The 22232-nt window shown below is 40.0% G+C and overlaps 2 protein-coding genes across 2 annotated transcripts in view; one reads left to right on the top strand and one right to left on the bottom strand.

The window, feature by feature from the left end:
• The window catches only part of LOC140739779 (uncharacterized), a 187915-nt gene that overhangs the window by 125747 nt on the left and 39936 nt on the right, over window positions 1-22232 (bottom strand). The gene's annotated exons all lie outside the window — the stretch shown is intronic.
• On the top strand, window positions 147-14788 carry LOC140740305 (insulin gene enhancer protein ISL-1-like). The gene is made up of 4 exons (XM_073069460.1): window positions 147-408; window positions 4785-5038; window positions 11252-11386; window positions 11780-14788. Exons 1-4 carry the CDS (start codon window positions 147-149, stop codon window positions 11879-11881), a joined length of 753 nt encoding a protein of 250 aa, XP_072925561.1. The 3' UTR covers window positions 11882-14788.

The raw sequence follows: 22232 nt of genomic DNA, 5'->3' as shown, positions 1-22232 counted from the left end.
CCAGCTTCCAACCTTGGTTCACTAAGTCTAATTGTAAAGCTTGGACATAATTTAGAGCTTTATTCGTTAGTCTGAGAGGAGACACTTGAACGATTTTCAAAATGTGCAGTATGGTGCTCTCAAATAAAAAAAAATTCCACAGCAAAATGACTCCTATGCTGTTCTTTAGAAAATTCCCCGTGAGGTGTGCTCAGTGTCAGGGTGGACTGTTATCCTCGGACTTGGTCCTGAGAGCTCGAGGCCTCACCTATCACCAACGATGTTTCTGCTGTGTGGCTTGCAATCGGCAGCTCGTGCCCGGAGATGTGTTCAGATTGCGGGTAGACGGACCACACTGCATCAAGGATGGTGGCCTTCTAGATACCAGCTTACGTCAAGAGGGTCCTTTGAACTCTGAAGCGAACACTGGTAACTTATGTCAATCAGGTCAGTTGATGCTTGTTCTCAAATGCTGTCATACAAGTACGAGGGGTGATTGATAAGTTTGTGGCCTAAGGTAGAAGGGGTCAATTTTAGAAAACCTAGCACATTTGTTTTTCAACATAGTCCCCTCCTACATTTACACACTTAGTCCAGCGGTCGTGGAGAATACGGATCCTGGACCTCCAGAAACTGTCCACAGATGGGGTGATTGATAAGTTTGTGGCCTAAGGTAGGAGATGAGTTATACAGTTCTCGTTACATGCACGTGCAGTTCAACTCTTTGAGTGATTATGCAGAGAGTTTGAAGTTAATAACATCTTCAAACTCTCTGCATAATCACTCAAAGAGTTGATTATGCTTTTAGAAGAAGTTAATAACATCTTCTACCTTAGGCCACGAACTTATCAATCACCCCGATGAGTTATTCTGATGAGTTATTAACTTTCTGCATAACCATTTAAAGAGTAGAACTGCATGTGCATGTAACGAGAGCTGTATAACTCATGTCCTTCTACCTTAGGCCATGAACTTATCAATCACTCCGTCTGTGGACACTTTCTGGAGGTCCAAGATCCATATGCTCCACGACCGCTGGACTAAGTGTGTAAATGTAGGAGGGGACTATGTTGAAAAATGAATGTGCTAAGTTTTCTAAAATTGTCTCCTTCTACCTCAGACTTATCAATCACCCCTCGTATACAGTAACCTAGTGGTTAAGTTACTGCATAACTATCCAAAGATTTGTGCTGTTGATCTAGTAACATGAGATATAATCCCACTTTGATAGTGGAAGACTTAAAATTTAGTTCCTATATAGTACAGGGGCTTCCTGACTTACAGAAATTTGATTTAACACAAATTCTCCCATATATTTTTTAAGTATTTTATCAAGTTAGCAATAATACTAATAAAATGATTTGTGGTTTGTAAAATGATTTGTATTAATGACTGGATACAGTATACATTCCATTCATCACCATTAAGTGCTGTGTTGTATGATGTGGGCAATCATGGTCTTTGACCGTGATTGTTCTTGGCAATTTTTTCTGCAGAAGTGGTTTGCCATTGCCTTCTTCTGGGCAGTGACTTTACAAGACAGGTGACACCAGCGATTATCAATACTCTTCAGAGATTGTCTGCCTGGTGTTAGTGGACACATAACCAAGACTTGTGATATGCACCCGCTGCTCATGTGACCATCCACCACCTGCTCTCATGGCTTCACGTGACACTGATCTGGGGCTACACAGGTACTACAACTAGCCCAAGGGTGACCTGCAGGCTAGTGAAGCGAAGGAGCACCTTACACCTCCTTTGGTAGAGACATCACTCCACCACACCAAATATATTCCATTAGTCTAATTATAGGTGGTGTTAGAATGCATATTAGATGAATTAAAAGAATTTTAGCAAGTAGATGTATGGTGACAAAGGAAAATTGATGTTTCTGATTTACAAAGAAAACACTTGTGCATAGTTCTCAGGAATAGAAGCCTCACATAATCAGGGGACTGCCCGTGACACTTAACATGAAACTACCAGATTGTCACTAATCACTTTATAAACTTTTGCAAAGGAAATCTTGTATTGTTACTCATTCTGAATGATATGCAAGGTAGATTATCAGCTATAATTCTCCTGAATGGCAGAGCAAACATGAGGGCCAAATGTCCTGTTCTGTTGTCTATTTCTCATTTTTCTGTAACTCCAGTCTCACCATCATAGTGATTCATCCTTCTAAACAGTGAAAGAGGCAATAAATGCTCTCCATGCCAGAGATTATCACATTTCATGTAAAAAAATGTTAACAGTTTCCAGGGTAGAAAGATAATGTAATTCTAAACTAATATAGAAAACCTACAGCACAATACAGGCCCTTTGGCCCACAATGCTGTGCCGAACATGTACATGCTTACTTTAGAAATTACCTCGGGTTACCCATAGCCCTCTATTTTTCTAAGCTCCATGTACCTGTCCAGGAGTCTCTTAAAAGACCTTATTGTATCTGCCTCCACCACCGTTGCCGGCAGCCCATTCCACACACTCACCACTCCCTGTGTAAAAAACTTACCACTGACATATCTTCTGTACCTACTTCCAAGTACCTTAAAGCTGTGGCCTTTCGTGTTAGCCATTTCAGCCCTGGGAAAAAGCCTCTGGCTATCCACAATATCAATGCCTCTCATCATCTTATACACTTCTATCAGGTCCCCTCTCATTCTCTGCCACTCCAAGGAAAAAAGGCCGAGTTCACTCAACCTATTTTCATAAGGCATCCTCCCCAATCCAGGCAACATCTTTGTAAATCTCTTCTGCACCCTTTCTATAGTTTCCACATCCTTCCTGCAGTGAAGTGACCAGAACTGATTACAGTACTCCAAGTGGGGACTGACCAGGGACCTATATAGCTGCAATATTACCTCTCGGCTCCTAAACTCAATCCCACGAGTGACGAAGACCAATGCACCGTATCTCATCCAGTCCCAGAGACTTACCAACTTGACACTTTCCAAAAGCAACAGCACATCCTCTTTCTTAATGTCCATATGCTCAAGCTTTCCAATCCACTGTAAGTCATCCCTACAATTGCCAAGATCCAATTCCGTGGTGAATACTCAAGCAAAGTATTCATTAAGTATCTCTGCTATCTCCTCCGGTTCCATACACAGTTTCCCACTGTCACACTTGATAGGCCCTATTCTCTCCCGTCTTATCCTCTTGCTCTTCACATGCTTGTAGAATGTCATGGGGTTTTCCTTAATCCTGTTCGCCAAGGCCTTCTCATGGCCCCTTCTGGCTCCCCTAATTTGATTCTTAAGCTCCTTCCTGCTAGCCTTATAATCTTCTGGATCCCTATGTAGTTTTTTTGAACCTTTTGTAAGCTTTTCTTTTCTTCTTGACTAAATTTTTAATAGCCTTTGTACACCACAGTTCCTGTACCCTACCATTCTTTCCCTGTCTCATTGGAAGGAACCTATGCAGAATGCCACACAAATATCCCCTGAACATTTGCCACATTTCTGTAATACACTTCCCTGAGAACATCTGTTCCCGACTTATACTTCCAAGATCCTGCCTGAATATTTCCCCTTACTCCAATTAAATGCTTTCCTAACTTGTCTGTTCCTATCCCTCTCCAAAGCTAGGTAAAGGAGATAGAATTGTGATCACTATCTTCAAAATGTTCTCCCACTGAGAGACCTGACACCCAATCAGGTTAATTTCCCAATATCCGATGAAGTACAGCCTCTCCTCTTGTAGGCTTATCTACATATTGTGTCAGGAAACCTTCCTGAACACACCTAACAAACTCCACCCCATCTAAATCCCTTGCTCTAGGGAGCTGCCAATCAGTAGTTGGGAAATTAAAATCTCCCACCAGAACAACCCTGTTTTTTCTACACTTTTCCAGAATCTGTCTCCCTATCTGCTCCTCAATGTCCCTGTTACTATTGGGTGGTGGTCTATAAAAAACACCCAGTAGAGTTATTGACCCTTTCCTGTTCCTGACTTCCACCTACGGAGACTCAGTAGACAATCCCTCCATTACTTCCTCTTTTTCTGCAGCTGTGACACTATCTCTGGTTAGCAGTGCTACACCCCCACCTCTTTTGCCTCCTTCCCTGTCCTTTCCAAAACATCTAAAGCCTGACATTCTGAGTAACCATTCCTGCCCCTGAGCCATCCAAGTCTCTGTAATGGCCACAACATCATAGCTCCAAGTTCTGATCCACACTCTAAGCTCATCCGCTTTATGTGCACTTATTTGGCATCTTCTCAGTACAAAATTGTCAAACTTAGTTCTACCAAGTTAAAATGGTGGCAGGGGCCAGGATGGCTTAGTAGTGTAGTGGTTAGCAAAACACTATTACAGAGCCAGTGACCCAGGTTCAATTCCACCACTCTCTATAAGGAATTTGTACATTCTTCCCATGTCTGCACGAGTTTCCACCAGGTGCGCTGGTTTCCCTGCATATTCCAGAGGTATGAAGGTTAGTAGGTTAATTGGGTGGTGTGGCTTTGTTGGGCCTGTTACAGTCCTGGATAAATAAAATGCAGACAATAATTTAATTATGCAGTACTGTGCAGTAGCACCGATGTATTTCAAAGGAGGTAGGTGTGAGAGAGGTAAAGTGATGGTTAATATATCAAATTAAAACTTGATTTCAATGCAGCAGAATATGATCTTCAAAGACTGGTTCTAATTTAACAATATAAAAGAAATTTGTTCATTCCTCGCAGAATAGTGGTTTTAATGAATCTCAGAATCAAAATCAGGTTTAATATCACTGAAATTTGATGTTTTGTGGCAAGCAATGGCTTACAATTCTTTACTGTTGAATTCTTCTGTTTGCCAGTAGAGAAATTCAAGGCCTATCAGTCAGCAAAGCACCCTGATAAGATAACCCGTGTGCGGACAGTGCTGAACGAGCAGCAGCTGCTGACACTGCGGACCTGTTACGCTGCCAACCCCCGGCCGGATGCACATTTGAAGCAACAGCTCATAGAGATGACAGGTCTCAGCTCAAGGGTCATCAGGGTCTGGTTCCAGAATAAACGATGCAAGGACAAAAAGAGGAGCACTCTGCAGAAACAGTGTAAGGGAGACAGAATGGTAAGCATACCTTATCCTAAACTGTGTACAATTATAATGTTAGCATTCTATTTTACGTGATTTCCTCTATTTCTGTCCTTACTCGGGCACAGCTTCACAATCTTCCAGTAGCATAATACCCTAGATGCCGGAAATCTGAAATAAAATCAAAAAATTCTTGAGATCTTCAGCAAGACGAGCAGCATCCACGGAGGGAGCAACAGAGTGAAAGCTGGGAGAATGCTATCTTCCCTCTTAAGCATTTTATATAAGCATTTTCCATTTACAGATAATGTATGGAAAACAAATTTTATTGTTATGCCTTCCTGTAATTGTAGTAATTTAAGTGTCTATGGTGTCAGGTACAAAATGGTGAGAGTTTACCATAACAGTTCCATCTTCAGCTTCTTGTATTGTTATTATGAAGTCTTCATGATTATTTGAATGCAACCCTGTCCATCCTGCCTTGAAAAACCACATTTAAGTTGTGCTTACATTATTGTGCTAAAAAACCAAAATAATTACTGAAAATCTGAAATATTAAAAAATGTTGGATTTTCAGCAGGTCAGGCAGCATCTATGGGGAGTGAAATAGAATTAGAATTAGAGAATCATGTTTCTTATCACAGATTTAGATGTTTTGTGGCTGCAGCATAGTCCAAAGAGTTATAAATTACTATCCGTTACAAAGATTCAAAGATTAAAAGTACATTTATTATAAAAGTATGTATGCAGTATACAACCCTGAGATTCGTCTTCCTGCAGACAGTCACGAAACAAAAAACAACATGGAACACATTCAAAGCAAAACATCAACTCCTGCCTCCCCCCTGCGGTGTAAAAAAAACAAATCACACAAATGAAAAAAAAGAGCAAAAACACTTAATATAAAACACAAAATTGAAGTAAACCAGGCATATTCAGTTAAGCTCAGTTGTAGTTCAATCTAGTGCTGTGTAGTTGTTTATCTGCAGGCTGCCCCAATCAAAATTGCCCAAAATAGCAACAAAAAAAAGGAGCGAACTGAAACCAGAAACATTTAATAACGTGAACTACAGAGTCCATCCACAAACCACATCGATTAAACTTGCCCAAGACCCAGAACTCTGACACCATCCTCTGACAGCTTTGAGAGAGAGAGAGAGAGACCATGACTGTTTAAATGCAGGGCCCTCCCTCCTGGAGCAGTGAGCAAAAGGAAGCAAGTGTCCTCCAATTATCTTAACATTATGCCCCTTTGCTTTAGCCATTTCCAGCCTAGGAATGTTCACTGATTGTCCACTTAATCTATGCCTCTTATCATCTTGCACACCTCTATCAAGTCAACCTCTCATTCTCCTTCATTTCAGAGAGAAAAGCTTTTGTTCACTCAACCTATATCATAAAACTCCAATCCAGGCAGTAAGTAAATCTCCTCTGCACTCTCTCCAAAGCTTCCATATCCTCTTTATAATGAGGCAACCAGAAATGAACATGGAATTCCAAGTGCGGTCTAACCAGGGTTTTGTAGAACTGCAACATTACTTCACAGCTCTTGAACTCAATCCTCCAAGCAATGATCTACTCACCATAGGTCTCCTTAACAATGATAGCAATACATTTGGCAACTTTGTGGGATCAGTGGATCAATTGGCTAATTGGCCTAATTTTGATCCTGTTCTTATGGTCTTTGGTCTAACCATGCATTTCTGGTGCTGTATAGCATGTCTGCCATTCATAAAACTAAACTGGCCTGAGGTTTTCCATACAGACACTGATTACAAATGCTATGATATATTAAAAAAAAAACAGGATTTGCTTTCATCTGACCATGTTATCTATTCCATCATCTGATAGGCAATTGCCAAATTCGAGAAAAGTAGTGGCAACTGTAAAGAATTAGTTAAATCATGCACTATTTAGGTTTACAGAAGTCTTCCAAAGAAAATACTGAATTGACATGGCATACATGAATAAAGATTGTCTTATTGTGGCTTTCCATTCACTGAGGAATATACTTTTGAGTGGATCTCCCGTGATTTGGGGTCCTTGTTTTGCATTTTTTACCTCCCCAATCTTTATGTTCCCTTTAAGGGCATTTTCTCAACTGCTTGCAGTTAAATGTATTTGTCAAATATGTTTGGCACTTGGTCTGTGGTCCCCACATTGACCTCATCAGTCACCTAAGAACCCCTATAAACAAAAATCATTTTTTATTATTAATAATATAAAGATACAGTGTTGAATAAGTCTTTCCAGTCTTTCGAGCCATGTTGTCCAGCAATCCCCCAATTTTAGTCCACTCCTAATCATGGGACAATATATAATGACGAATTAAGCTACCAACTGGTACATCTTTGGACTGTGGGATGAAACTAGAACAGTCATGGGGAGAGCATACGAACTCCTTACTGGCAGAGGAGGGAACTGAACCTGGGTCACCAGTACTGTAGAGTGTTGTGCTAACCACTACATTACCATACCACCACTAATTTCTGATTATGAGTGATGGCCTGAGAAGACGATGTCTTGATACGCTAAACTGAGTGGAAGAATTAAATTCTGTAGACAGTAAGTACATTGCATCAATTATACTGTCCTTCCTTTTGCAGTTTCTTGATATAATGTTCTCATGCATAGAAAAAAGCAATTTTAGGCTGACAAATTCTCCCTTTTTGTCAGTACAGGCCTGACCTGCTATTGCACAAAGATCTGCAGTTATCTGGTCCTGGTCCCACCTTGCTTAAGAACATAAAACCACATGAATTAGGAGGAAGGGTGTGCTGGATAATGGCATTGTGGTGGAAAATATTCTGGTTTACGGAATCTGCCACATCATTCATCAAAATCATGGCTGTTCTTCTAGCTCAGCTCCACTTTCCTGCACTGTCCGCATTCTTCTGATTTTTTTTAATACGCAAAAACCTACTGCTCTCTGTTTAGAATGAACTCAATACCGAGTTTCCAGAGACTGTGGAGTATTGAATCCCAAAGATTCACTGTCCTTTGAGCGAGTAAACTTCTCTTCATGCCTACCTGTTATTTAGAGATTGGGACCACTGATTCAAGATTTACCAGCTGGGGAAGTATCCACTTAACCCTTTGCAAGTCTCAACAAGATTGTCTCTCTACATGGGAGAAAATACAAGCCTGGTCTACTCAATCATTAAATTACACCTTACATCCCAGGAAGTTGTTTGGTGTATCCTAATTGAACTCCCTCTGGTGGCAGCTCCAGGTACATCTTTTTTTAAAAGATAGATAGATAGATACTTTATTCATCGCCATGGGGAAATTCAACTTTTTTTTCCAATGTCCCATACACTTGTTGTAGCAAAACTAATTACATACAATACTTAACTCAGTAAAAAATATGATATGCATCTAAATCACTATCTCAAAAAGCATTAATAATAGCTTTTAAAAAGTTCTTAAGTCCTGGCGGTTGAATTGTAAAGCCTAATGGCATTAGGGAGTATTGACCTCTTCATCCTGTCTGAGGAGCATTGCATCGATAGTAACCTGTCGCTGAAACTGCTTCTCTGTCTCTGGATCGTGCTATGTAGAGGATGTTCAGAGTTTTCCATAATTGACCGTAGCCTACTCAGCGCCCTTCGCTCAGCTACCGATGTTAAACTCTCCAGTACTTTGCCCACGACAGAGCCCGCCTTCCTTACCAGCTTATTAAGATGTGAGGCGTCCCTCTTCTTAATGCTTCCTCCCCAACACGCCACCACAAAGAAGAGGGCGCTCTCCACAACTGACCTATAGAACATCTTCAGCATCTCACTACAGACATTGAATGACGCCAACCTTCTAAGGAAGTACAGAGACCAAAACTGTATACAAATAGCTGTTATGTCATCAAGACTCTGTGTAATTGCACTAAGAGATCTGTGGTCCTGTAGTTATTATAAAGGCCGACATATTATTTGACATCTTAATTTTCTGAGATAAATTTCCTGTTAATCCACAAGATCCTTCAGAAGACTCAAAATCCAGTCAGTAGTGATCAGTTGTGTGGGACTCTCATCTTAGCCCCAGGCTGTGATCACCATCTACCCCTGTATTTGGATTCCTACCTCTCCTTGGACCTGAATAGTTCTCCAGCTCCTGCTTTCCCTTCTCCAAGGCCATTGCCTCTTGTCCCGACTTCTGCATTTTCTCACTATGATCTTTTACCGCCAATTGTAGTGCTGAAGTATTTTGAGGTCAACATACTCAATAAATTAACAAGGACCATTTGATCCACCCACTCATACAGTTCAAAAATATAGTTTTTTTCACTATTTTACAAACTTAGAAAAACAAGGGTAATTAACAATATCCTGTCAGTCTTTTCGCTTTTGCAAGAATATAAATTGGCAGGATTTAGCCGTTCTGAATCAGAATCAGGTTTATTATCAGTGACGTATGTTGTGAAATTCATTGTTTTGTGGCAACAGGGCATGAAAAGATACTGTAAGTTACAATAAAAATTAGTGTGGAGGAATAGTGACATGGTGCTCATGGGCTCATAGACTGTTCAGAAATCTACTAGCAAAGGGGAGGAGGCTGTTCCTAAAATGCTGAGTGGAGGTCTTCAGGCTCCTGCACCTCTTCACTGATGGTAGTAATGAGAAGAGGAATTTACTGTAGTGGCAAAACTGAACACATGGCTCCTACAATTATAATTAAATATTAATAATTAATATTTCTTATAATTCACCTCATGCTCACCGATAATGTTTGGGTGCACTTCCGTGACATAACTAAATCTGTGCTTTTTACAGGATGGTGATGACATTAAAAAAACCCACACAGTACACTGCAGATGCTGGGGTCAAAGCAACACGTACAACACACTGGAGGAACTCAGCAGGTCGGGCAGCATCCGTGTGAAATGAGCAGTCAACGTTTAGTGCCGAGACCCTTCGTCCTCTGTCCTCTGTCAGGAGTCTGTCCTGACGAAGGGTCTCGGCCCAAAATGTTGACTGCTCGTTTCACATGGATGCTGCCCGACCTGCTGAGTTCCTCCAGCTTGTTGTACATGTTGTTAAAAAAAAACCAGCCTGATCATGTCTAATTTGATTGAATGCCAACCAGCAATTTCTACCAGCAAAAAGGACAAGGGCGTCAGGTACCTGGGAACATCATTGCCTCCAGTTTTCCCTCCGAGTCATACACCATCCTGACTTGGAAGTGTTATCATTATCCCTTCATTATCCCTATCCAACAATCTTCACCAGAAGGACTATGGGACAGCCATTTCATAAGGGAGCTTAAAGATGAGCAATAAATCCTGGCTCTTCCAGCGACACAATAAATAAATTAAAAACAAATTGAAGAAGACAAGAACGTGCAAGCTGCCCATTTATTGCTTATTTTCAGCAACACTCCAATCAGTGTGTAATAAACAGTATTTTCATAATGATAAAGTAAGACATATACTGTAGAGTCGAGGTTAGTGTAATGCCTTACAGAGCTAGGCTGTAAGGTGGTGACAATTCCCATTACTGTCTGTGTGGAGTTTGTAGGTTCTCCCCATGACTGGGTGGGTTTCATCTGGGTGCTCCGGTTTCCTCCCACGTTCCAAAGACATACAGGTTAGGGTTTTTGAGTAGTGTGTATGCTAGGTTGGCACTGGAGCTTGGTGACAATGCAGGCACATCCTTCGACTGTGTTGGTCGTTGACATAAATGGTGCATTTAATTGTTTGCTTCGATGTACACGTGACAAATGAAGCTAATAAAGTAAATCTTTATTTAAAAGAATTGGAAACATGGTCTTAATAATGGCATCGCCTAATTGCATCTCATTTTGGTTAGGTGTGATCCAGGTAGGGTTCCACCCTTATTGATTTAGTCAGGGTAGTCCTAACGTGCAGGATCCTCTCCTGATACCCCGCTGAATGCCTGAGGGACAGGCTTTGCCTTGTAATCCCTTAAATCCAAATAAGAAGTGTTCTTCTTGTTGCTCACCAGAGCAGCTGGCAGTGGTGGAAGGGAGGAAGTGTGGTGGCAGAGAAGCAACAGGGGGACATCAGAATCTCTAATGTGAGCAGCAGGGACTTAAGATGGCAGCTGGTGCAGAGTTTGGTCTTTGCTCAAGAGCACAATTGTGTTGTGTGCCAGAACCGTTAAGTTAAATGGGCCAGAAGATACAAAAGCTTGAGAGCATGAAGTAATTATCTACAGCGTAGTTTGGCTGGATTTTGTAAATGTGGCATCACTCAAATTTTCTCAAGAAACCTGAACATTTCTGATCTTTTGACAGGATATCCGAGGATTAGTTGGGACCCTGATGGTAGCTATGAGCCCACTACCACAGAAAGGTGATTTGCAATGCAGCCCTATTGAGGTTTACAAATGCCACCCACCATGGAAAGACCTAAAGGACTTCACACTGCAGGTACGCATAACCACAAAACATTTACATTCCACTACCCAATTGTCCCTGGAGTTGGCCTGGCTCTTCAGCACCTTTGGCTAAGTAGTCCATGATAAGCCACTATCAACAAAAGTAATCAAGTACACCTCCCTTTGCCATATGATAAGTGCTTTTCTCAATAGAAATCCTGGCTGAATCACAAATGGGAAATCTTAGCCGAGCATTCCCATTTCTAAGTCCACACCCAACAACACTTGCCTTCTTATATTGTACCCCTCTTCTTTTTCTCTAAAGATATTTCCTCTGCATTCTATAATATTTTCATTAGGAATGTTCTTCTTTATGGACATTTCAATTATTTATTTTGAAGAAGTTTTGACCTCTCTTTGCTAAGTACCTTTTTTTTCTCCACAGGCAGGCTTTTCCGGAGTCCAGTCCCATTCAAGCTGCAGTAGTAGTGAAGTGTCAACACTGAGCTCCCAACTCTCAGACGCACTAAACAGTGAAGAATCCTAACCAGCAGATCTCTCATTTTGTATCCTGCCATTAGCCGGCTCTTCATTGGGAAACCAACAAAGGAGATTTCATGTTTATCAGTGGCACTAGATGAATGGACGTTCATACTAATCTTGCTGGTTCAGGAGCCTGATGGTTGTAGGGCAATAACTGTTCATGAACCTGATGGCGTGGGACTTGTACCACCTTCCCAGTGGTAGCAGCGAGAAGAGAGCATAGCCTGAATGATGAGATCCTTGATGATGGAATCTGCTTTCTTGTGGAAAAGGAAAAATCTTTGAAACATGTAACATAATGCGTGCATCCAATCCAATCTCAGAATAACAAGTAGGCTACACAGAAGTTGGTGAACCTCACTGAGATTGGTGAATCTTTGGAATGATTTATCCCAGAGGGTTGTGGGGATCAGTCATTGTATTCATTCAAAGTGGATAAATTTCTGGATGTTAAGAAGTTAGGTTAGTGGGGACGGGTAGAAAAATAGTATGGAAGTAGAAAATCAGCCAAGATCCCAATGAATGGTAGAACAAAGAGCCAAATGACCTGCTCCTGGTACTATCTCTTATGTTTATTCAGGAACATTTAAGAAGGTTAGTAGTACATTCATAAACTAATCCTTCCCATTCAGAGAAGCAGCCAGTCCAATATCATATAACCTGATGTGGATTTTGACTCAAAACATCAACAATTTTGTTCCTCCCACAGTTGCTGCTCAACGCCCTGACTTCCTCCAGCAAAAAGTTTGGTGTACTAGATTCCAGCAGTTTCTTGTGTCATCGTACAATCAATTCTATTTGTGCATCTCTATTCATATACAAACTGCAGCATTTTGTGTGTGGATTTTCATTCCTTTCAACACCACTGCAGGTAGCATCTTATAAAAGAATGAAGAAAAAATTGGAGAAACTTTTTATTAGTGATACATTTCAAATAACAAATAAGTATCAACTCTATCATTTTGCAACAACATTGATGAATAATAACATATAGTGGATGATTCATAGAAGTAAACATCTACATAATATGCCTGCTAGCACTTTGTGCATTTCCATCAATTTTTTAGACCATTCCATAAAAAACGAATTTGATCACCAAGTTTAAAGAACAATTATTCTGATAGTTTTTGAAACAATTGGATCTGATAGATTGCTTTACGGTGTCATTAAATCTGACCAAAGCCAAATTCAATTATTTAAATTTGCATTGAAACAATTACAATTTAACGAATTTTATGAGTCACAGTAATGAACATGTCTCAAGTGTGTGGTTTGGAAGTAATATATTAGCCTAACTTACTGCTTTCTCTCACAGGCCCCAGGTCTCTGTTCAACTCTCTTACGTTGCTGAGATATTAATTCACTCATCTGAATGTCCTTATAGCTATTAGATTATAAACATCTTGGTTGTATGGCATACTGTATGCCATACAAGTGAGCTTTAGACCATATAACCATGAGACATAGGAGCATAAATAGACCATTCAGCCCATCGAGTCTGATTCATTATCCCATTCAACCCCATTCTTCTGCCTTCTCTCCATAACCTTTGACGTCCTTACTAATCAAGAACCTATCAACCTCTGCTTTAAATATACTCAATGACATGGTCTCCACAGCCATCTGTGGCAATGAATTCCACAGGCTGGCTAAAGAAATTCCTCTTCATTTCTGTTTTAAAGGGATGTCCTTGTACTCTGAGGCCATGCCTTCTGGTCTTAGACTCACCCACTATAGGAAACATCCTCTCTACATCCACTTTTTCTAGGCCTTTCAATATTCATTCGGTTTCAATGAAATCATCCTTCCCCCATTCTTCTAAACTTCAGCGAATACAGGCCCAGAGTCATCAAATGCTCCTCATATGTTAACCCCTTCATTCCTGCAATTATCCTTGTGAACATTCTTTGGACCCTCCCCAAAACTAGCACATCTTTTCGTAGATAAGGGGCCCAAAACTGCTCACTATACTCCAAGTGGAGTCTGATCAATGCCTTATAAAACATCATTACATCTTTGCTTTTTATATTCTCTAGTTTAGTAGTATGCTGCTCTCTTAGCCTGCAGTTTGATTTTATGCTTAACCACCTTGAAAGAGGGCTGAAGTTTGAAAAATTTGCATGAGACTTTGAGCTGCCAGTAGCATTAATGCATTGCAGAGAATCCATTCAATCTTTCAAGGTGTAAGTTTTAGGATGATAGGGGAATCAAAGGGTATTGGACTGGACAGGAAAGTAGAATTAAAAGTTCAAAGTAAATTTACTATCAAAGTACATATTTGTCACCATATACTACCCTGTTCTTACAGGCATTCATTCATAGTAGAACAAAAAAAAACTGCAATAGAGTCAATGAAAAAAACTACAGACAGACTGACAAGCAACCTATGTACAAAAGAAGACAAATTGTGAAAATTAAAAAAAAAACATAAATAGATAAATATTTCTGTTGTGAGTTTGGTAGGTAAATTACTCATTGTAAATTGTCCTGTGACTAAGCTAGGATTAAATCGGGGGATTGCTGGGCAGCACGGCTTGAAGTGCGGACGCGTCTATTCCCCGCTTTACCTCAATAAAATGAAATATAAAAAAAAAAATCAACTATGATGTGATTGTCAGCGGGCCTTAAGAGGCATGGAATCTATTTCTGGTTCCATTTCATATTATTATAATAAGGCACCAACGTTAAACATTAAGCATCAGTCAGATTGTCCTCAAAACTTAGAATACCTTTTCTTGTACAATTATCAATGATTATTAATTATTGGTTTTAATTCTCTTAGGATACATTTCTATTGTTACCTGTGCAAAATAGTGTTTTAATTTGAAGTCATATTGCACAGTAGGGACATTAAAGGTACTTGGGTTCCAATTATCCTTGTGTCAGTTTGATTCATGAGTTAACATCAAGTTCTACCCATCAAAGGAGTAATAATTCAGCCCCTGTGTTCTCTGCACTGGTCAAAAGGGTAAATCATGAAGTTGCATGCCTTATACTTGAAAAGAAGTGGTCAGAAAATCTTCTCTTGGCAATATATAATTTTGCAAGATACATTTCTAGTGTGTATCAAGTGTATGGATGTAAAACATCTGCCCTGTAGCTCTAAATAGAAAAAACAAATTTCTTGCATCCTCCACATCCCTCTTGTGCACAGTCAGTTCGCACACAGCAAGCCTCTATAATCACCAATATAATAATAGCCTGATTATTTATTTTGGAAATAGAGATTGAGGTATAAATTTTGACCGAGTTATTGGAAATAATTCCACTGCAATAATTCTGAAGGAATTAAGGGGAGTCTTAGCAAACGCAACCTTAGCCTAACAACTCATCTGAAAGACATCAACTTTGACAGTGCAAGCCTCCCAAAGCACTGAATCAGAATGTCACCCTAATTCTCTCCCCTAGACTCTGGAGCAGGATTTGAACCTGGAACGTTCTGACTCGGAGTTGATCTGTTGGCTATATAAAAAGAAGTCTCAACAACTGTTAATGGTAAAAGGGGATTTGAGAAATTAATTTAATCAGAATGCATCAGGTGAAATGAAATCCTGAAATATCTTTACTGCACTTGCTTCAAAGGAACTAGTGAATGACTACATTAAAACCTTTTGCAATTGTACTTTACATAAGTTTGGTACCACAGTGATACCAATCAAACTCCTTTTTGTAGAAAGTTTTTAGAGTGTGATTCTGCTTTTTTTTTTGCTTCATGCGTTTTCTTGGAAATTAAATAATTCTTAACTGTATAAACTTTGTTAAATAAAATAGGATCAAATACAAGCCGTACTATTTTGATATTTATTGATGTGACTTCTTATGTCACCTTTGCCCCATATCTCTTCACAGCTTTGATGAGCAAAAATATACCAATTTAAGCTTTAAAACTGATAATTAACTCAGCACAAATTTTCCAAACATTATAATTATTCACTTTTTTTCACTCCTCAAAGGCTTCCTCCTGATTGTCAAACTAGAACCCCTCACACCCACAAAACTCGAGTTAACCTGACCAGTATGGTATTTCTCTACCTTCTGCATTCCACTTAATCCCATGAAAATTTAAACCAAATCACCACCAATCCATAGAATATGTATTTATGTGTGTAACTTTTCCATGTATCAGTCCAGCAAATCTATTACACAGCCTCCGCAAGTTTGATCTTCCAAGTCTATTAAACAAACACAGGACATTAAAAAAAATAATGTTCTTCCTCAAAAGCTTGTTCCATGCATCAGTGATACGAGTCCTCCTACAGATGTCATGCTGACTGTGAACTGCACATCGCTTAAGGCTAGAATACCGGGGCTAAGATGCAGAACCTGCTTCTATATGTTACACCTGGTTAAGTTCCAAAAAGGAAAGAAACCAGCATAAGGTGTTTTTCCCTTTATTTTTAGATGCTACATTGTGAAACATAATAAAGTTACAAATATCTTGAAAGCTTGACAAAGATTACCTTCACTCTCTGAACAATCAATGATTGTGTAAGTCAATGATTGACTTACACAAATCTGTTGTGTAAGTCTAACAGGGGTCCATGGATCCCATGCTTAATGGTATTGGTTGATGGCATAAAAAAGGTTAGGTAGCCCTGGTCTAAGGTGATTACTTGATTAAATGGACATGATTAGATAGTAGGTTCTGTTCAAAGATCAAAAAACTAACAGGCTTAAATAATTGAGTTCTGCTTGTTTAAATTTGAAACTAAATTCCTAATAAATAATATTAATTGGAAATGGATAGCGTTATAATGGACAAAAAAAAGCACAGAAACAGGTGCTTCAGCCCATTTAATCTATGCTGAACTATTATTCTACCAAGTCCCATCAACCTGCACCCAGATCTTATCCCTCTATACCCCTCCCATCCATGTGTCTATCCAAATTTCTCTTAAGTGTTGCAATTGAATCCGCATCCACCACTCTGCTGGCAGCTCGTCCCACACTCTCACCACCCTCTGAGTGAAGAAGTGCACCCTCAGCTTTCACCCTTAACTCATGACCTCTAGTTGTAATCTCACCCTACCGCAGTGAAAAGAGCCTGCTGCATTTACCCTATCTGCAGTGCCTATCAAAAGAATTCACCTCCCCTTGGAAGTTTTTGTGTTCTATTGTTTTACAACATTTAATCACAGTGGATTTAATTTGGCTTTTTTGATACTGATCAACACAAAAAGACTCTTTTGTGTCAAAGTGAAAAATGATCTCTAAAAGTGATCTAAATTAATTACAGATATGAAACACAAAATAATTGATTGCATGAGTATTCCCCCCCCCCCCCCCCCCCCCGCTTCAAGTCAGTATTTAGTAGCTTTGACAGGAATTACAGCCTTGGGTCTGTGTGGACAGGTCTCCAATAGCTTTGGACAGCTGGACACTGCAATTTTTTTTTTGCTATTCTTCTTTACAAAACTGCTCAAGCTCTGTCAGATTGCATGGGGATTGTGAATGGACAGCCCTTTTAAAGTCCAGCTACAAATTCTCAATTGGATTGACATCTGGGCTCTGACTTGGCAACTCCAGGGCATTAACTTTGTTATTTTTAGCTATTCCTGTGTAGCTTTTGCTTTATATTTGGGGCCATTGTCTTGCTGGAAAACAACTCTTCTCCCAAATGGCAATTCTCTTGCAGATTGTATCAGATTTTCATCCAATATTTCCCTGAATTCTGCTGCATTCATTTTACACCCTACCTTCACAAGCCTTCCAGGGCCTGTTGCAGTGAAGCATCCCCACAGCATGATGCAGCCACCACCATGCTTCATGGTAGGGATGATGTGTTTTTGATGATGTGTGATGTTTGGCCTATGCCAAACATAGCATTTAGTCTGACGGCCAAAAAGCTCAATTTTTGGTTTCATCAGACCATAGAACCTTCTTCCAGCTGACTTCAGAGTCTCCCACATGCCTTCTGGCAAACTCTAGCTGAGATTGCATGTGAGTTTTTTTCAAGAGTGGCTTTCTCTGCCATTCTCCCATAAAGCTGTGACTGGTTGTTGTATGGGGCAGCCCTTCCCAGCTCAACCATGAAGTTTGTAATTCCTCCAGAGTTGTCATAGATCTTTTGGTGGCTTCCCTCCCTAGTCTCTTTCTTGCACAATCATTCAGTTTTTAAAGACAGTTTTCTCTAGGCAGATTTACAACTGTGCCATATTCTTTCCATTTCTTGATGATTGACCTAACTGTACTCAAAGAGATATTCAGTGTCTTGGAAATTTTCTTCTATCCATTCCTGACCTGCGCTTTTCAACAACTTTTTCACAGAGTTGCTTGGAATGTTCTTTTGACTTCGTTGCGTAGTTTTTGCCAGGATACTGACTCACCAGCAGCTGAACCTTCCAGATAGAGGTGTATTTTTACTACAATCAATAGAAACACCTTGACTACACACAGATTTCCAAAAACAGATCTCCATTTAATTAATTATGTGACTTTTAAAACCAATTGGCTGCACCAATGATGATCTGATGTGTCATATTAAAGGGGTTGAATACTTATGCAGCTAATTATTTTGTGTTTTATATTTTGTAATTAATTTAGATCACTTTGTAGAGATCTGATTTCAATGTTGATGTTAAGGATCCGGCCTGAACACTGGGTCAAAGGGGCTGTGCTGATAGCTCTGGACCACGACAGCCCTTAAATTCTACCTTCTTTCACCTGGCCATGTGGGCTTTGAACCAGCCCCTTCCCTAATTGGACTCTCGTCAATTAACCACTTATCTCCTCAATAGCACCCACCTGTTTCTGTTCTCGCTCATTACCCGGTCCACTTAAACCCTGCCTCGACTCACACTCTCTGCCTGTTTGTTCCAGTCCTGAACTGAGTTGTTCCAGCCTGCTATAGTGACTACTGCCAACAGAAATTGTTGAATTCTGTTTCCAGATTCTGCCTGTTTGGAACCTGATTCTTGCCTGAAGCACCCGTAATCGTCAGCCCTCGCCGGACAGCCTTTCCCGGGTAAGACCTCGGCCTGCCATTCCGGCTTTGTGCCTGCCTCCTGGTGTTGAAAGTCTGTTTCCCCTATGGCCGCTAATAAAATCCTGGTAAAAGAACATTCATTAGTCTGCACTTGAGTCCTACCGCAACACCAGCCCCTCCTGACAGTTGATCAGTGTAAAAAAAAAAAGCCAAATGAAATCCACTGTGATTCAATGTTGTAAAACAATAAAACATGAAAACTTCCAAAGGGTGGGTGGGTGAATACTTTTAATAGGCACTGTATACCACTCATAATTTTATATACCTTTTTCAAAATGTAAATGCAGACTTGTTTTTTTTTAATATGGACATTGCAATAGTTTTGTGTGTTTTATTTATTTCAATTACTTACAATTAATATGTAAACTTGTTTTAAAGAGCTAACTCATTAACAAGTGCAGCACAAATATCATCTAATACACATGAATATAAATATTTTATCAAAACATTAGGAAAAGGATAGAGCAGCAAACAAATGCTGTTGCCATCTTAGTAGATGCTGCTGCTGATACATCGGTGCCTGAGTCAGCTTCCACTGAACACACCATGGATAATTGTAGGTTTGATTCTCCTTAAAGGAATGAATTACAGCCCAGTGGTCTTGGCAGCATCACCTTTTTTTGAAAGTTCACGATGAATCACTCTAAATTATTTGTTATGCAATCAACTGCAAAGTCTAATTAAGTCTCTGACTCTCTAATGATTGCTCATTCACTGTGTGTTGTGACTTAGTAACCAAAATCATTAGGTCTCTTGTGACCAGTTGCTGAATGTGTCATCGGTGTCCTTGTAATTTTGTTAAGGTGATTAGGTCAATGATGCTGCTCACATTGAAAGTAGCTGTAAAAACATACGTGTTATTTGCTGCTCTATAGAATTTCTTTATTTATTCATTGCGATCAGTGCGGAATAGGCCCTTCTGGACCTTTGAGCTGTGCCACCCCGCAACTTCCAATCTAACCCTTGCCTAATCACGGGGCAATTTGCAATGACCAACTAACCTACCAACCGGTACGTCTTTGGACTGTGAGAGGAAACCGGAGCACCCAGAGGAAAGACAAGCAGTCACAGGGAGAACCTACAATCTCCTTACAGCCAGCAGCAAGTATTGAACATGGGTCGCTGGTACTGTAAAGCATCGTGCTAATCACCATGCTACCGTGAATTTTTTTAGAATCTACATTCGGGTTCACAGTTCAAAGAACATTCATTTTCAAAGTATGTGTACAACTGTGAGATTCATCTTCTTTCAGGTAGCTACAAAACAAAGAAACGTAATAGAATCCACAAAAATAAACCCCATACAACAGAGTCCAATAAGTAAAAGAAATTGTGCAAACAATAAAACAGGCAAACAAGTAATACATGGAACATGACCCGCAGAGTCTCCACAGCTCCAGAACCAGTACAGTGCTAAGGCACGTGCAACCAGTCCAGGAACCCGATGCCTATAGGCCACAGCTGCAGAGTTAGTTCAGCACTGAGATTCGTCCTTCGCCCATGGTCTTGTGCCTTAAACCCTGAACCTGGCTCGGTGATCAAATCAGATAAACATCAGCTTGTTCACACTTTAAGCGTCAGATTTGGAACTGGCATTCAGTTTTACAAGACAAGGTCCAGTCTATTGTCATGAACACAAGTACACAGGTGCAATGAAAAGCTTACTTGTCACAGCATCACGGGCACAGAGAATCACACAAGCAACATTCACAAGAAAAGCAACTTTTACAGGGAAAAAACCAATTAGAACAAAAACAAAACAAAGCCCATTGTAGCGCGCAGTCATCAAAGTCGTCATATTGTTGTTAAACTGTATGGATTAGCATTTTCCCTGTTGGTTCAGTACTGAGTGCTTCAAGGGACCACTTAAACTTGGTGGTGTGGGCCTTCAGGCTTCTGCACCTCCTGCTTGATATTAGCTGCAAAAAGATAGCATGGCCCAGATGGTGAAGACCTTTGATTATGGATGTTGCCTTCTTGGGGAGGGATGTGCCTGTGATTTATTAGGCAGAGTCCACTGCACTCTGTATCAGACTATAATGCATCCAATCAGAATACTTTCAACACTATGTCAACATTTTATTTCTTCTAAACGTTTGGACAACCCTGGCATTTAATATGACCACAATCAAACTACTAAATCTTTTACAGCCTTTTGCATTTAGGAATCTATCTACCACCTTCTTAATCACATTCAGTCACAGCCTCCATAGCTCTCTGTGGCGGGAAAAGGACATTCTGTATCAATTTACTTGGACATCAATATTCTGACTAAGATATCTCACTAAGATACCTTATTTCAATTTGACTCCATCATCATCATCATCATCATGTGCCGTGTGGTATGATGTAGGTAATCACGGAGACCATGATTATTCTGGCAAATTTTTCCACAGATGTGGTTTGCCTTTGCCATCTTCTGGGCAGTGTCTTTACAAGAAGGGTAACATAGAAACCCTACAGCGCAATACAGGCCCTTCGGCCCACAAAGTTGTGCCGAACATGTCCCTAACTTAGAAATTACTAGTGTTACCCATAGCCCTCTATTTTCCTAAGCTCCATGTACCTAACTAAAAGTCTCTTAAAAGATCTAGCATATCCGCAATACCTGCCATTGACAATACCCTTCAGAGATTGTCTGCCTGGCGTCAGTGGTCGCATAGCCAGGACTTGCGGTATCCACCACCTGTTCCCATGGCTTCACGTGACCTTGATCGGGGTCTAAGCAGTCGCTACATCTTGCCCAAGGGTGACCTGCGGGCTAGCGGTGGGAAGGAGTGCCTTACACCTCCTTTGGTAGAGATGTATCTTCACCCTGCCACCCAACAATTTGACTAACCTATTCAAATTATAGACAAATATTGAAACTTAATCACAGGAAATGATTAAGGGCACAAATGTAAATTTGATGAAAATGATTGTATTTCTACAAACATTTGTCCTAAATCCATGCACAAATAAAACATTATCAAATTCTGTACCAATGCAGTAAACTTGACTCATCATGTGCCTTTAGAAACATTATTTTATGTGTACAAGGAAGAAATGATTAATATTCTTGGAAGCAAAAGCTGAAGTTTTAATTCTTAATGAGGTGAGGGATATCACATTTGGGAAGTGAGTTACTCCCAGAATGAACATGTTAGTTACCTCCGGAACAAAGCTTTAAGCACACATTTTAATCACAACCTCATGAGCAGCAATTAGATATTCAATGCAAAACATTTAATTCTCCTCTGAGATTGTCAATTTACTTCAACTTAGTTTTGTATTGTGAATATCAATTAGTTCTATATACAGAATAGCAACCATTTGGATACAAAGCCAATTCCTATGAAGCTTGTTGCAATCCTAACAGATAAAAGGGATT

Source organism: Hemitrygon akajei, chromosome 16, assembly GCF_048418815.1.
Source record: "Hemitrygon akajei chromosome 16, sHemAka1.3, whole genome shotgun sequence".
NCBI lineage: Eukaryota > Metazoa > Chordata > Chondrichthyes > Myliobatiformes > Dasyatidae > Hemitrygon > Hemitrygon akajei.
This window is presented reverse-complemented; position numbering and strand designations above follow the sequence as displayed.